We start from the raw sequence: 13724 nt of genomic DNA, 5'->3' as shown, positions 1-13724 counted from the left end.
TACAAGTCTGGAAGAGAGGCCTCATCAGTACCAACCCCGAGGACACCTTGATCACCTTGATCTTGGACTTGCAGCCTCCAAAACTGTGAGAAAATAAATGTCTGTGTTTGAGGCTACACAGTCTGTGGTATTTTGTTATGGCAATCTGAGCTGACTAACGTATACTCCAATGAGTTACTTCTGTTTTCTGTCACATCATTGGGCCTTGAGCAGGCCTGGCCATGGCCTACCTCTCCAATCCGATGGTGGGCCACCTCACTGTCAGATTGGAGAGGAGCATTCCCTCCGACTCCTGGGAAAGGCGGTTTTGCTTGCAGAAGGGCTAAGGAAGGCATAGTTCAGAGTCCAAGATGCCTTAACTTGTTTGTGGCTCCATATCTCCATCTGTAAAATGGAAATGATCCTACCAGTGCTGTGCGGAAGTCTTAAGTATAAAATTCAACTGATTAAATGGTTGCTGACATTATTTATGCATAAGTGTTGTACTGGCAAGAATATAAGTGTACGCATGTGTGATCTGTTACGGGAAATTTTCTCAATAATAATGTATGTGTATAAAACAGTTGTGAAAGCATTTTGGGTGTGTCACATTTTTAGATGAGGAGGGTGTTTTCCTATAACGTTAATAATCTTGTTATTTGTTTAATGTAAATGCACTGATTTTTGTAATCATTATTGCCTTCTAAGTATTGTCTCTTATGGTGGTAAAATATTTACAAGGCTCTAATATATTTGTGAATTTAATTAAACATTTCAAAGTATTGGATTAGGTTTGCAGTGTTTAAATATTTAGAGAAAATTAGCTTATTAAATTTATATATTTTTATTTATTAGTTATGTACATAGTCTGAGAATATTTGGGAGGCTGTTGATTATTTAATGTTCAAGGAAATGCTAATCATTTAATAAATGTATATGTAAGATTACAACATTATGTACCATCCCAAGGTAACAAAACAATGGGAAGAAGTGGGGGGCTGTTAACAGTGCAGGGTAGGGGGTATATAAAGAGACTCTAGAGGAGCTGCCAAATTTTTGAGAGGTAATGACAGAAAGAAGGAGGGGGAGAGACTTGCTGTATGCAAAGAAAACAAATCCTCTTGGGCATTTTCTTGAAGGGATGTAATAAAGATTCTAATTGCTTAATTACTCTTTCTGGTGTTTCCTTGAATGTGCCTCCACATGCTGTAACTGGACCACACAATACCTGACTTCACACAGTTTACAGGAGCAAATGTGCAAGGTAAATGCACAGAATTATTAAAATGAAGCCGTTTTCTCTGCAGTGTTATTCAAATAACCCAAAGGCTTCCCTTCTGGGAAGTAAGGACAGACTAAACTTAAAATGCCTGCAATGTGACTTGTCCAAGTTGGCTTATAGATGGCAGATGGTGGTGTTTAGGGGAGAGCATCTCCGTGAGGCCTACCCTGTACATAGTACTTTGCTAGGTGCTTTTATACATGTTGTCTTCGGTAATCTTCACAGCACTATGAGATAGAGCTTAATGTTTTCAGGCTTACCAACTAGAAAATTGAAATTTAGAGAGATTGCTTGAGAACTCCAGAGCCAGAGTTCAGACATAGGACTCCCAGACTGTGAGACCACGGCCTCCCTGTTGCACTAAACCTTAGCCTTGAGTCTTGTTTGTGACCCATAGCCTAGTCCTCACCATTCTGTGGCTTTCTATTTCTTGGGGCCTTGTGGCAAAATGAAACGAACCACAAGGTAAAACCCCTAACCTTTAGTTTAAGCTTGTGAATTTCAACCATACCTAAAGAACAGGTAGTCAGGACCGAGTTCAACCAGGTTTTGGTTTATTCTTGATTTCTAGCACACATTTCTGATCGTCTAACCTTTATCTTTTGAGATTCTGGCTTTGTTCCCATATTTCCAGAAGTAACGAAATATATTTATGTAAGAAGCTATTTATAGATGTCTGCATTTGAGACAGTTCTTACCATTTTTTAAAAGTTGAATTTTACATAAAAACAAAGTTATATTGTATGCCTGTGGAAAAGTTAATATTCATTTCTTTCCTATCATCCTGTGAGTTTTATTAAGACTGCTACCACCTGTCAGCAAGAGAGAGAAAGGAATCACAATGAAAGGAATTGATACCGAAGTAACTTCCTGAAGAAAAGTCGAAGCAGCTTCTTATTTTGAATTGTGATATGTACCATTGGAGTCTTGGCTAATCACTTTTATCAGAGTTTGAAAGGATTCAGTCTTAAGGTAGGCAGGCAGGGCCATAATCAGGTTTTGTGGCATCTGAAGCATACATAATTTGGGGGGTTTCTTTAAGAAAAAATATTTTCCTTTGCAAATTTACAAAAATCTCTGCCTGAGTGAAAACACTGGATTTCCCCCTCAGGCCTCGAGAGGGTTGCTGACAGGGGGCCCTTAAATTTCAGCTTCACTAGTTTCAAGGTTAAGACTACCTTTTGGGCAAAAAGAAGGAATATAGGTTCTGCCTTTGGGCAGGAGGTGGCCTCTAAAGTTCTTCCAGATCTGGCCACATTTTTCAAAGCCCCACCCCCATCTTAAAAGAAGTTTTACTTCAGAATTTCCATCTTTTTTCAGTGCTGGTTTACAAAGCATCAACCTATAAACAGAAATCTTCAAATGGAACTTGCTGAGTAGGTATTTTTTAACTGGTCAGTTATGAGTTGACCAAAATCTAGCACTTGGCCAAAGTTGTTGAAAATTGAGAGAGAAACTTTGTCACGGATCTGGTTGACAATTTGTTGGGGTTTTTTTTCCATGTTTTAATGTAGATTAAGTTAGCACACCAGTGAACAACGTATCTGAAATCACACTATGCCTAGAGAAATATAATCACTGTCTTATAATTTATTGTTATGTGTTATGCAGGCTTAATAGGCGAACCATCTGTTGGAACTGTATTTCTATATCGTATATTACATAATATTGTCTGCCAGATACAGGATGTCAAGGACTATGTATTCATCTTGTTGATCCCAATGTCTAGTGTGCCTTATTAGATATTTAGTTAGTGAGACAGAGAAGTGTTGTGTCCAAAAATACAGGCTTTAGAACGTAAAATATAATCACCATACCTCAGGGTCACTTTCTTATATCTGTTATAAAACATTTAGAAAATGTTCTAGTTTTACATATTCATAAAGGTTATCTTTAAAAGTGTGGATTTTGGGGGGGGCACTTGGGTGGCTCAGTCAGTTGGTTGGGCATCAGACTCTTGGTTTTGGTTCAGGTCATGATCTCATGGGTCATGGATTCAAGCCCCGCATCAGGCTCCACGTTCAGTGGGGAGTCTGCTTGAAGATTCTCTCCCTGCCCCTCCCCCCCACTTACATGAGCACATGCATGCTCTCTCTCTCTCAAATCTTAAAAAAAAAAAAGTGTGGATTTTGGAGCTAGGCCCAGTGGCTTTGAGTATATCACTTATTACCCATGCCATTGGGCAATCTTTTTGTCTTTGTGGTTCCAGTTTCTCATCTATAAATGGAGGTTGCCTAAGGTTCCGGTAACGACTAAGTGGTATTATGAATGTGGGGTGCTTGGTGAAGTTGAAAACAGTGAGCACTTCTAACTCTTTACCTTTTGGTGCAGTTGATTCAACACACAAGTACAGATCTAATAAATTCCTCCTTCTAGTAAATGAACAAAAATTGGTGCCTTTATAAACTTGAATGTTTTCCCTTATCAGAAAATTGGAACTGTGTCAGCCAACCTGTTTTTGTTTCTGCCTTAGATGTCAGTAAGCTTAGAGCAAAATTCATCATTCTGATGGTGTACTTTGTTCAAGTCTCAGAACAACTACCTTGCTTTCTTTCGTGGGTCCCTATACTCTTTGATCCTTTAATTTCTGATTTTGTACCATCGGAATCCATAAATCACTGCCAAGCCATTCGGAATGGGAAGAATTACATATAGATGTCTGCATTTGAGAGGTGAAGGAGAGCCAGCATTGCTTTCAGTCACGATGAAGTTGGCTTCCATGACATTACTTCTTACACAGAGGATTAAAGTCATTTTTTCTGACAGCCTCTGGGGGGCCACCTGGAGCAGTTCCAGAATGCTTGCGTCCCCCTCATCATAAGGGCCAGCACTGTCTTCCGGGCTCCCTACTGTCCAGCGCTGCATTATGCTTAGCATAATCACTGCATTCTTTTAAGCAGGAACATGAGTATGCGTTTTCAGAATACTCAAAATAACAAAATTCAACTATGAAGAACAAATTAGGGACCAACTCATAATTAATTAAAAGTAAATAATTAATAAAAGCTCAGTTTACACAAAACATCTAGTAGCACATGATACCTTGCGTTTCTGTAGGGTTTTACAGATTCCAAGAGGATTGCCATGTGTTTTCATATTTTATTTTGTCCTCACCACTACTTTGCAAGATGGGGCAAGTGTGTCACTCCCATGTTACAGATGAGAAAACTAAGGCAAAGATAGCTAAGTTCTTTGCCCAAGGTCACAGAGCTGGAAAGTGTCCGAGCTGAGGCTGGGTCTCAGCTCATTTAACTCAGTGTTAAAACACTCTATCCTTTATAAACATGCTTCTTTTTCAGATTTGCATTTTCCTTTGAAATAGAACTCAGATACTCAGGAGCTATTTTGGCATATATTCAAATCTGAAATGGAGAACTGTTTCTAAGAAATGATTTGATTTTTTCCAAAGAGGACACTTGGAGGTCTGCAACATTCTGAAAAGAGTATCTGAAGATACACACCATCAGGAGCCCTAGCAAAGCTTTTAAAAAACACAGATAATCAAGCATGACTACAAATATGTTCAATAAGAATTTCCAGGTGTGGGTTTGTTTGTTTGTTTGTTTGTTTGTTTGTTTGTTTGTTTTAAAAGCTGAAGAGTTGATTCAGCCCAAACTAACGAGCACAAGTTCAAATGTGGCCAACGTTAGACAATCTGAGGACTAGTGAAGAGAGTCATCGATTTTCAAAGTGTGCTCAAAGACTTATGCCATTTCATGGGGCGCCTGAGTGGCTCAGTCAGTTAAGTGTCTGCCTTCCACTTGGGTCATGATTCTGGCATTCTGGGATTGAGCTCTGTGTTGGGTTCCCTGTTGGGGTGGGTGGGAGGAGTCTGCTTCTCCCTCTCCCTCTGCCCCTTACCCTGCTTGTACACTCTCTCTCAAATAAGTAAAATCTTAAAAAAAAAAAAAAGACTTATGCCATTTCCTTGCAGGCAAACTTAATAAAATTAATTTGTACTTATCTCCTCCAGCAGAAAAGACAGAATGAATCATATACAATTGAAGATAATCAAGAATAAATTCCGCTTGGCTGTAGGGCATTGTTCTATATTTATATTGAAGATCTAGTCTACATGTTCCTTATAGAGTAATGTTTCTCACACGCAGATGACTCTAGTCATTATATAGTCTTCCTCAGAAGTCTTCCATCACTTGCCAGTGCCTCTCAAATCATGTTCACAATCATCCATGATCCCACCCAACCTGCTTTTACAGGCTTTATGCACTACCACCGCCCCCCACCCCAGGAAGCTATATGTGCCTCAGTTCACATCAGAGTGCTTACAATTTTCAAAAAGCACTAGATTTTGTTAGGTTGGGTCTTTATCCATGTCCCTCAACTGAAATGCCCTTCCCTTTTCCCTTCCTCAATGTCTGTCTGTTAAACTGTGCCTTTTCTTTAAGGGTTAAGATAAACAGCTCCTTTTCCATAAAACCATCACTTGAACTAGAATTCTTTCTTCTTTGTGTTCTGTTGGTGGTTCCTCTGTCTGTTCCTTGCTTATAACATCCATCAGTTTCTGACTTATGTCTTGGTGTTATGTGGTATAAAAAAAGTCAAGTAGTGAATTTAATTTAATGTGGTCCCAGGATTGGAATGTATCCAGGAACCTGGCAGAAATAAACATAAAACCTCTCTGGAGGAAAGCCACATAAGCCTCAAAAAATTCCCACTCATCAAGCTCTGAAGAAGAGGGGCCTGGAATCAAAGATCACAAAACATACCAAATCACCATGGATGAGAGGCAGCAAAAATGATATGCATCAAAATAATTCAGAATACAAGAGATAGAAGATCTCAAGACCAACCAGAAAGAAAGTCAACTCACTTATGAAGCAATATCACACTATAGTTTAGTGCAGTACATAAGCAAATAAGGTCTAAGTGGCAAGTGCTGTGGCTAAGGGCATGAGCTCTGGAATGCGCTGACTGAGTTTCAGTGCCCATTCTATCCTTTGCAAGTACATTTTGGCAAGTTACCTCTCTATGGCTTAGTTTTTTCATCTACAAAATATGATTAATACCATTTTCAATTTTTTGTACTACATGAAAAATGCACACATATTTCCCAGAAGAGTATCTAGCATTTAAAAATGGTAGCTATTATTATTAAAGGAATTGGACAGCTGACTTCTCATTAGCAACAACAAAAAGCAGAAGACAGTCAATCTAGCTGTCAACCTAGAACTCTTGATTTATCCATTATTTATCTATATCTTTGTTCACTATTCCTTCTTGCATTTCAGAATGCCCATCTGTTACCGTTTTTCTTTTGCCAAAAGTACAATCTTTAAATTTCCTTTTGTGAGGGTTTATTGGTTGTTAACTCCCTTAAGTGTAAATAGTATATGAAAATCACAGTGAAACATGAACACCACAGTGAAAGTCATTTGAAACTCACCAGGTTTTAACAGGTTAAAAGTCTAACCATCTCAAATGCTTCCAAAGAGAGATATGTGGAAGTTCTCATACAGTGCTGTCAGGGGTTTGAATTGGTCAAGCCAGTTTGGAAAAAAGTTGGGTATTACATAGAATTGTTGATTATGAATACATTCCTAGGTATATAATCTAGACACGTTTTTACATGTGTGCACCGATAGACATGTATGAGAATATTCTTCGAAGCATTGTTTCTAATAGACAAAATCTGACAATAATCTGTCTCCATTAACAGAAGTATGGATAATTAAAATGTTATGCTCGTACCAGCAGCACTATCATGATTGAACTTCAAAAAGATAAAGCTGAATGGAAAAAAAAAGTTACCACATGATTCCATATCTAGAAAGTGCAAAAACATGCAAAACTAAATTCAGTTGACCCATGAACAATGTGAGTACTGGGGGCGCTGACCTCTCACACAGCTGAAAATCCATGTATAACTTTTGACTCCCTCAAAACTTAACTAATAGCCTACTCTTGACCAGAAGTCTTACTGATAAAATATAAATGGTGTGTAATACATATTTTGTATATTATATGTATTACATACTGAATTCTCACAATAAAGTAAGTGAGAGAAAAGAAAATCTTATTAAGAAAATCATAAGGAAAAGAAAAATACATTTCCAGTACTGTACTGTCCTTATAGAAAAAACTCCACATATAAGTGGACCCACGTGGTTCAAACCTATGCTGTTTAAGTGTTGCTTGGAGATACATTTATATGGTAAAGGAATTATTAACACAAAATTCAGAATAATGGTTACCTCCAGGATCAGGGGTACATAAATAAGTGTGGTGGTACTAATAAGATTCTATTTCTGGAGTGCCTGGCTGGCTCAGTTGGCGGAGCATGTGACTCTTGATCCCCGGGGGTTGTGAGTTTGAGCCCCATGTTGGGTATAAAGATTACTTAAAAATAAAATCTTTAAAAAAATTCTAATTCTTAGGCTAAGGAGTGAGAACTGAGGCAACAGTTTTATTCTTTCTTAATTCAAACATTTTTGTTTGTATGAAAGATCTTGTGAATAAAGAAAGCCTCATGTTTCGTTTGAAGAAAATTAATTTACATCAGACTTGAAGCATCTATCCCACAAGGCTAATAGAAAATTCCACCTTGGCTGTTATACGGGCTCTCCAATTTGAGAGTTATACAACAGTTTGTTTTTCCCTAACTTGAGGGTTATCCAAAGGTCCCGATGTTCTACATGAGCCAACACATCGAGGAGTCCCCTTTGGCCAAGGATGTAGTAGCTTCCTTCCATGTCCCACAGGCCCTGCTATGTCTGCCCCACGCTTGGCATGCAAGGATCTTTGGGGACATGGGAGCAGGGGAGGGGCCAGGGGTCCCTGGGCTTAGAATTTAGCTTCCTCAGCATATCATGCAGCTAAACCTTCTGAGACCTTTCCAACTCCCCATGTAAATTAGCCTCCATTCCTGGCTGTGTATCTTTAAACTCTCTGTGGATTCTCACATCAGTGCGAGCTTTCAAATACACACTAACTTTTTAACAAGTTCTCTGTTGTTAAAATTCTCCTTGTGGCTTTTATTAGCCTTGAGTAGCTGCCCCTATCTACTTGGGGACAAAATGTCTCAGAGAAAGGATCTCCTATCACCACCAGAGGGCTACCCCATCCCCACCTCACCCCCATCCTCCCCTGACGAGGTCTGTATTTTCAAGCCCTTTTCCAGGAAGAAAAATGAAATCTCTACAGAAAGCCATCTCCCTTGTCAATCTCCCCTCCCCACTTGTTTTTGGCCAGTTTGACATCATTTTTGCTGCAGAATAAATTGTAAGTCATCTTAATTAAATCCAACACAGAGAATCGGTCATTCAAAATAGTTACAAAACTTAATGCCATCTGCTTCTTAGGTCCCCACTGAAAAAGCAGGGTTGCAGTATCATAATTCCTCTAAAGCTGACACAACAAACATCCTTTCTCCCAGTTGAACAATTTATGTACTTGCTTGAGGGGCTATCTAATCTCTCAAACAAAAAACTGTATCTAAAACTTCGGGACACTCTTGCCTTTCACTTTGGTAAATAATTCTATTTTATTTTCTTCCTCAAGGACAACATTCTTTACCAGATGAGATGCTTCACCCTGACTGGAGAAAGGGAAAGTCTTGGAAAAAGAAAAAGTAAGTCATTAAGCGTGCACTCTCTCTCTCACACACACACATACACACACGCCCAGGCACCATAGATTTAAAGACACAGTGACTCACACCCCTCCATTACTGTTCGCCCCAAGGATGTTGATTGTTCTCAGGTATCCCAACTTTATCTTTATCTTTATTCCCAACTACGCTTGGAGAGTTGTCGAGATTTCTAATCACCCTTTGAAGATCCTTATGAGTTTACAATATAAACTAATATTTTAGCTTTCATCCTTCCTCTAACACATCATTCCTTCACACTCCTGAGCTGCCGGGGCTGCTGCGTAGGTACCAGCCACGCTAGGCTCGGATGCCTGGCTGGCTGGCAGTTCTTTTCCACTTCACTTGCAGTGCAAGATATGGGGCCTCTGCAAGTTCCATTTCACCCCTTCTCCCAGCTGAGATTTCAGTGGGTTTAACCCTCCTGCTGATGTAGACTCTGACCATCCTTGCTCCATCAGAGCAATCCCTTCCTTGGTCTAGTTTAGGAGCCAGGGTGTAATCTGTGTAGTTCTGGTCAAAAGGAAGCCCAATGACTTTGGTTAAATGCTTAGAGCAGGAGATACCCTGTTTCTTCTCCTGGATATAAGTAAGGAAGCATGTAGCCTTAGGCTGCTTGTAATCAGCTTGTTCCCATGAGGGTATTCAGCCATCAGACCAAGGCAATACCTGGAGAAGGCTCACAGAAGCCCCTGCTCAGTAGCTTGAAGTCCAACTTCTCTTGGGATGTTACGTGAGATAGTGATTGTTTAAGCCACTTGGACTTGGGTTTTCTGCTGCTTGTGACTAATAAATATGCTGATATACTAAATCATCTCTGATCCTAGGAAGTGACTCCAATCATCCCAAGAGGGGCCTCCCTTCCCATGGCTGGGCTGGGTGGGCCTCCCTCAAAGGCCCAAATCCAAGTCTAGCCATTTCCTACTTTCCTTTCTCCTGTCAATGTTCAGTGCCCATTTCTGGTGACCTTTATTTTCTGTCTCATTTCTTAAAAAACAAACATACAAAGAAACAAAACCCACAGAATTAATTTGACTTTTAAAGTTTAATTTAAACTTAATTTTTATTTCAACAATACATATTTGCAAGTTAGATGGCTAAAAAGTTCTTAAAAGGAAAAGAGAAATTTCCACCCTATTGTCCCACCCCAAACTCTCCAGAGGCCATCCCTGCCCGTCCTTTTCATGGTTTCTTCTGGACTGCAGCTCTTATTGCTAAATAAGATTTTTCTACAGCTTTTATCATTCTCTAGCTTTAGTTGTTATGAATTTTCTGTGATGGCAGATGGAGACCTAGACTTCTTACACCCTTCCCCCACATACATATCCTCTCATTTCTTAAAAAAGTTATATCATCGTATTTTGTTATTTACATTATTCTCTGTGTAAACATTATTCACAGCTGAGCCATGTAGTGTACTGTGATTATATTTCTGTTCTTAAACAACTGTTTCTTTCTGCTAGCATTCAATGATCACAGTGTCTTTTCCTTTGCTTATTTTTCTAAGTATTTTCACTAGTTCATCCCAAGTTCTTCAAGAAAACTACAAATCCCTCCAATGCATGCAAATCAATTAGTTTCTTGTTTTTCTGCTACCACCAACATCTTATGTCGTTCACCTTTCTCCTGTGTTGGATTCCTTGTTTCCTAGATGCCATGTTTTCTTCTATCTTGGCTTAATCACTTATTTTGGAGGAGCACATCCTCCAGTGGGTTTCTGATAAAAAGTGCAAGGGTGATAAAAGTGTTGAGACCTTTCACACTGAAAATGTCTCTATCTACCCTCTCATTTATTTGTAGGTGTTTTTCATGTTTGGGCCCTCACCCCCTGCCCCCAAAGTGTAGTGGTCATTGACTGTTCATAGTTAAGAGTGAGACTCTAACAGGTTGACTAGATGCTCTCTGAATGGAAGGGATTAGTTGCAGTGTGAGCTTCCCTTTCAGGTAGGTAATAGGGCAGGTGCTGGCTTTTGTGTTGGGAAATCCTCAACAGTCTGTATCTGTTAGTCTTTTTCTTGGGTTGGACAGTTTCCCCACAGGGGGATCCTGCGGGCTCATGTTTTGACAGGATATGAGTCTATCAGCATTCTGACAGCTGAGTAAGGGAAGGGCCCTGGGGCTCTTGTTTACTATGAAGATATTCCCTTTCTCCCTAGCTTGAGGTCACCAACTCCCTCCCACACTCCACTCTGCCTGAGGTCAATAACTCCAAAGAGAAAATCTTGTGAGAATGAGGAAAGGTAGGTGCCTGGTGAGGAAAGGGAACTTTTATTCACTTTCTACCAATCTTCCCGGAGATTTGTAGGGAGAGTGGTGGCATAAGCACCAGCTAACCCTTCTTCACAGATATTTTTTAAACCCTTACAAGCTGTGTGAACTTGAACAAGCTTCTTAATTTCTCTGAGCTTCAGGTTCTTCATTCGTAAAATAGAAACATAAGACTTTGGTGTGAGGGTTAAATGGGGTTTACTGAATGTGAAGTGTCTGGCACAGTCTGCCCAGCATGGAGAGGGCATTCAATTGTTGGTGGTACAGTGGTCTGGGGTCTGGAGGTAGAAGTTGGTAGTCTCTTTAGCTTTGTTTCAGTGGCCAGAAAGAACCCCTTCCCACTATCCATTTCTTTTCTATACTCCCTCAAAGGAAAGCCACCCTATGCATATTTTGCCAAAATATTAATAGAATTTCAGGGATACAACCACCTTTGCAACTTATCCTCCACCCCACCCTCTCTTTCAGTGCCCTGCCGAACACTTAGAGCAACCTCCTTTATTCTGGCTCCCATCCCGATAGATTAATGTGCAAGACTCAGAACTGCAGTGAAGTCAGTCCAAACCCAAATCCCAAGAGTAACCCCCTCTTCTCGGCTATTTCACACGTAATCCCTCCACCCCTAGGCAATGGCCCAGTTCCTTTTCTTACTCTTCCTATCCTTTCTAGCCCCCTGGCAAGAGAGGCAAAGAGAAACTTCTTGCCTTCAGTGGACTAGAGCCTCCTTCCCAGTGCAAAATGAAATTTCTCCTTCTCCCTACTTTTCACCAGCTCTTTCTTGCCCCAGTCCTTCTCTCCCTTTTTCTCTCACTGTTCTTGTTTGGGACCTTGACTCTGCTTCGTCAAAGGCCAGCCTTCTTCACAAAGTCTTTTCAGTGAATTCTGAGGATGCTTTTCTTATCTGCTCTGGAACCTCCGTTAGCTTTGTAAACTGGCTATATCTTAGGGGATTGAAGATGCAAGAGGAACTGGAGAAGCTGGGGAATCTGAGGTTATCTTAAAGTTAATTTAGAATGCCTGGTGGGACCAAGATCTGGTACAGAATCTGACGAAAAGAAGCACACAATGTGCTAAGTATTTTTTCCCAGTCTAACATTTTAGGTTGCAAGACTAGTGGAGATTTTGCCTGCTACATTTCTCATCTAGACTCAACCACTGAAAACACACCTAATAAAATGTTTGGAGTAGGACTTGATTGACCTTCGTTGGAAATGGTGTAAATACATGGTCATTTGGGACTATGTGTGAATGAAGGTCAGCACAAGGATACAAGAACAGGCCTCACCTCCAAACCCCTTAAACTTGTGTTTCCTTTTTCAACCACATGCATACAGGAATGCTGCACTTTGTCTTCTGTAGGTGATCTTTTCTGAGTGTGGACCTTAGTCTGTCCTTAAAATTTTCCCCAGCAAAGTAATAGAGCAAAGGATTGAGGCAGCTATTGGCTGCTGCCAAGGCCAGTGTGATGACCACTGCTTTATGCAGCTTCTCTTCACATTTATTCACTTTCCACACAAGCAGGTGGAGGGTTCTCAGTACGTGATAGGGCAGGAAACACAGGAGGAAGATGATCAAGGCAATGATGATGGTGATAAGTGCCTTCTTGTGAGAAACCCGCAGACCCGATTCTGGGACCTCCACCTTTAACAGAGCTCGAATGATCAGCAGGTAACAAATGCTGAGCATGAAGAATGGCAGCAGGAAGCCCAACACCAAGGCAATGTAGTTCATGGTCTGCAGTTTAACAATTTTACTGATATTCAACTCTAAGCATAATACAGCACTGCCCCTCTGCTCAGAGCCATTTTTCAGAAGCAATACCGAGGAAGCCATGATAAGGATCCATATGATCCCACACAGAGTCCAGGCATTCCTGATGCTGGTGACATGGAGGAGCCGGAAGGGATGAACAGTTGCCAGGAAACGCACGATGCTCAGCACAGTCAGGAAATAAATGCTGCTGTACATGTTAACATACATAGAATAAGACATAATCCTGCAGGCCAGGTCCCCAAATATCCAGTTGGAGCCTCTGAGGTAATAGTCAGCTCTGAAGGGTAGTGTACTTGTGAATAAGAAATCTGAAATGGCCAGGTTTAGCATGAAAACATTCACAGACGTGGACTTCTTGTAAGACTGCAGGAAAACATAGATGGAAAAGCCATTTCCCAACGTTCCCCAGACAAATATTATCAGGTACACAGTGGGGTAAAAATCCCTTTTGAAGTTTTCAATTGTACAGTTCCCGTTGCTGTTGTTACTGCTGAAGGTGCCATTGGGTTCCATTTCTGGTATGGAGATGGATGGAGGCAAGGACATAAGTTTTCTCTCCATGCTGGATTAAAAAGAAAACAGACATAAAAAGTTACTTCTTGCTCACTACCTACATCTTTCCAGATTTTAATGAAACGGAGAAATACTAGCTTTTCTTTGCTACTTGAGTCAAAAAATACCAGAAAAGTCTTTACTGTATGCTTCATTATATTTCACGGTAAATTTCTAGAATGCAAACTGAACATTACTTTTATCTGACTGAAGCGGAAGCCTCAAACTTGGGAGACCTTTGGCCCAGTGCTTATGTAAATACTG

At 40.3% G+C, this 13724-nt stretch overlaps 1 protein-coding gene across 19 annotated transcripts in view; it reads right to left on the bottom strand.

Moving 5' to 3' along the window:
* Positions 1 to 9893: 9893 nt before the first annotated feature.
* CYSLTR2 (cysteinyl leukotriene receptor 2) overlaps positions 9894 to 13724 on the bottom strand; it is a 29557-nt gene continuing 25726 nt past the window's right edge. For all 19 annotated transcript variants that reach the window (XM_073894551.1, XM_073894552.1, XM_073894554.1 and 16 more), the window contains one exon: positions 9894 to 13470. In XM_073894551.1, coding sequence (XP_073750652.1) covers positions 12432 to 13470 — 1039 coding nt within the window. In that variant the 3' untranslated portion in view covers positions 9894 to 12431. The remainder of the gene's footprint in view (positions 13471 to 13724) is intronic.

Source organism: Callorhinus ursinus, unplaced genomic scaffold (assembly GCF_003265705.2).
Source record: "Callorhinus ursinus isolate GAN/ISIS: 27379988/994484 unplaced genomic scaffold, GSC_fseal_2.0 scaffold7, whole genome shotgun sequence".
In the NCBI taxonomy this organism is placed as follows: domain Eukaryota; kingdom Metazoa; phylum Chordata; class Mammalia; order Carnivora; family Otariidae; genus Callorhinus; species Callorhinus ursinus.
Note: the sequence above shows the minus strand (reverse complement) of the source record. Positions and strands in the feature narration are given on the sequence as shown.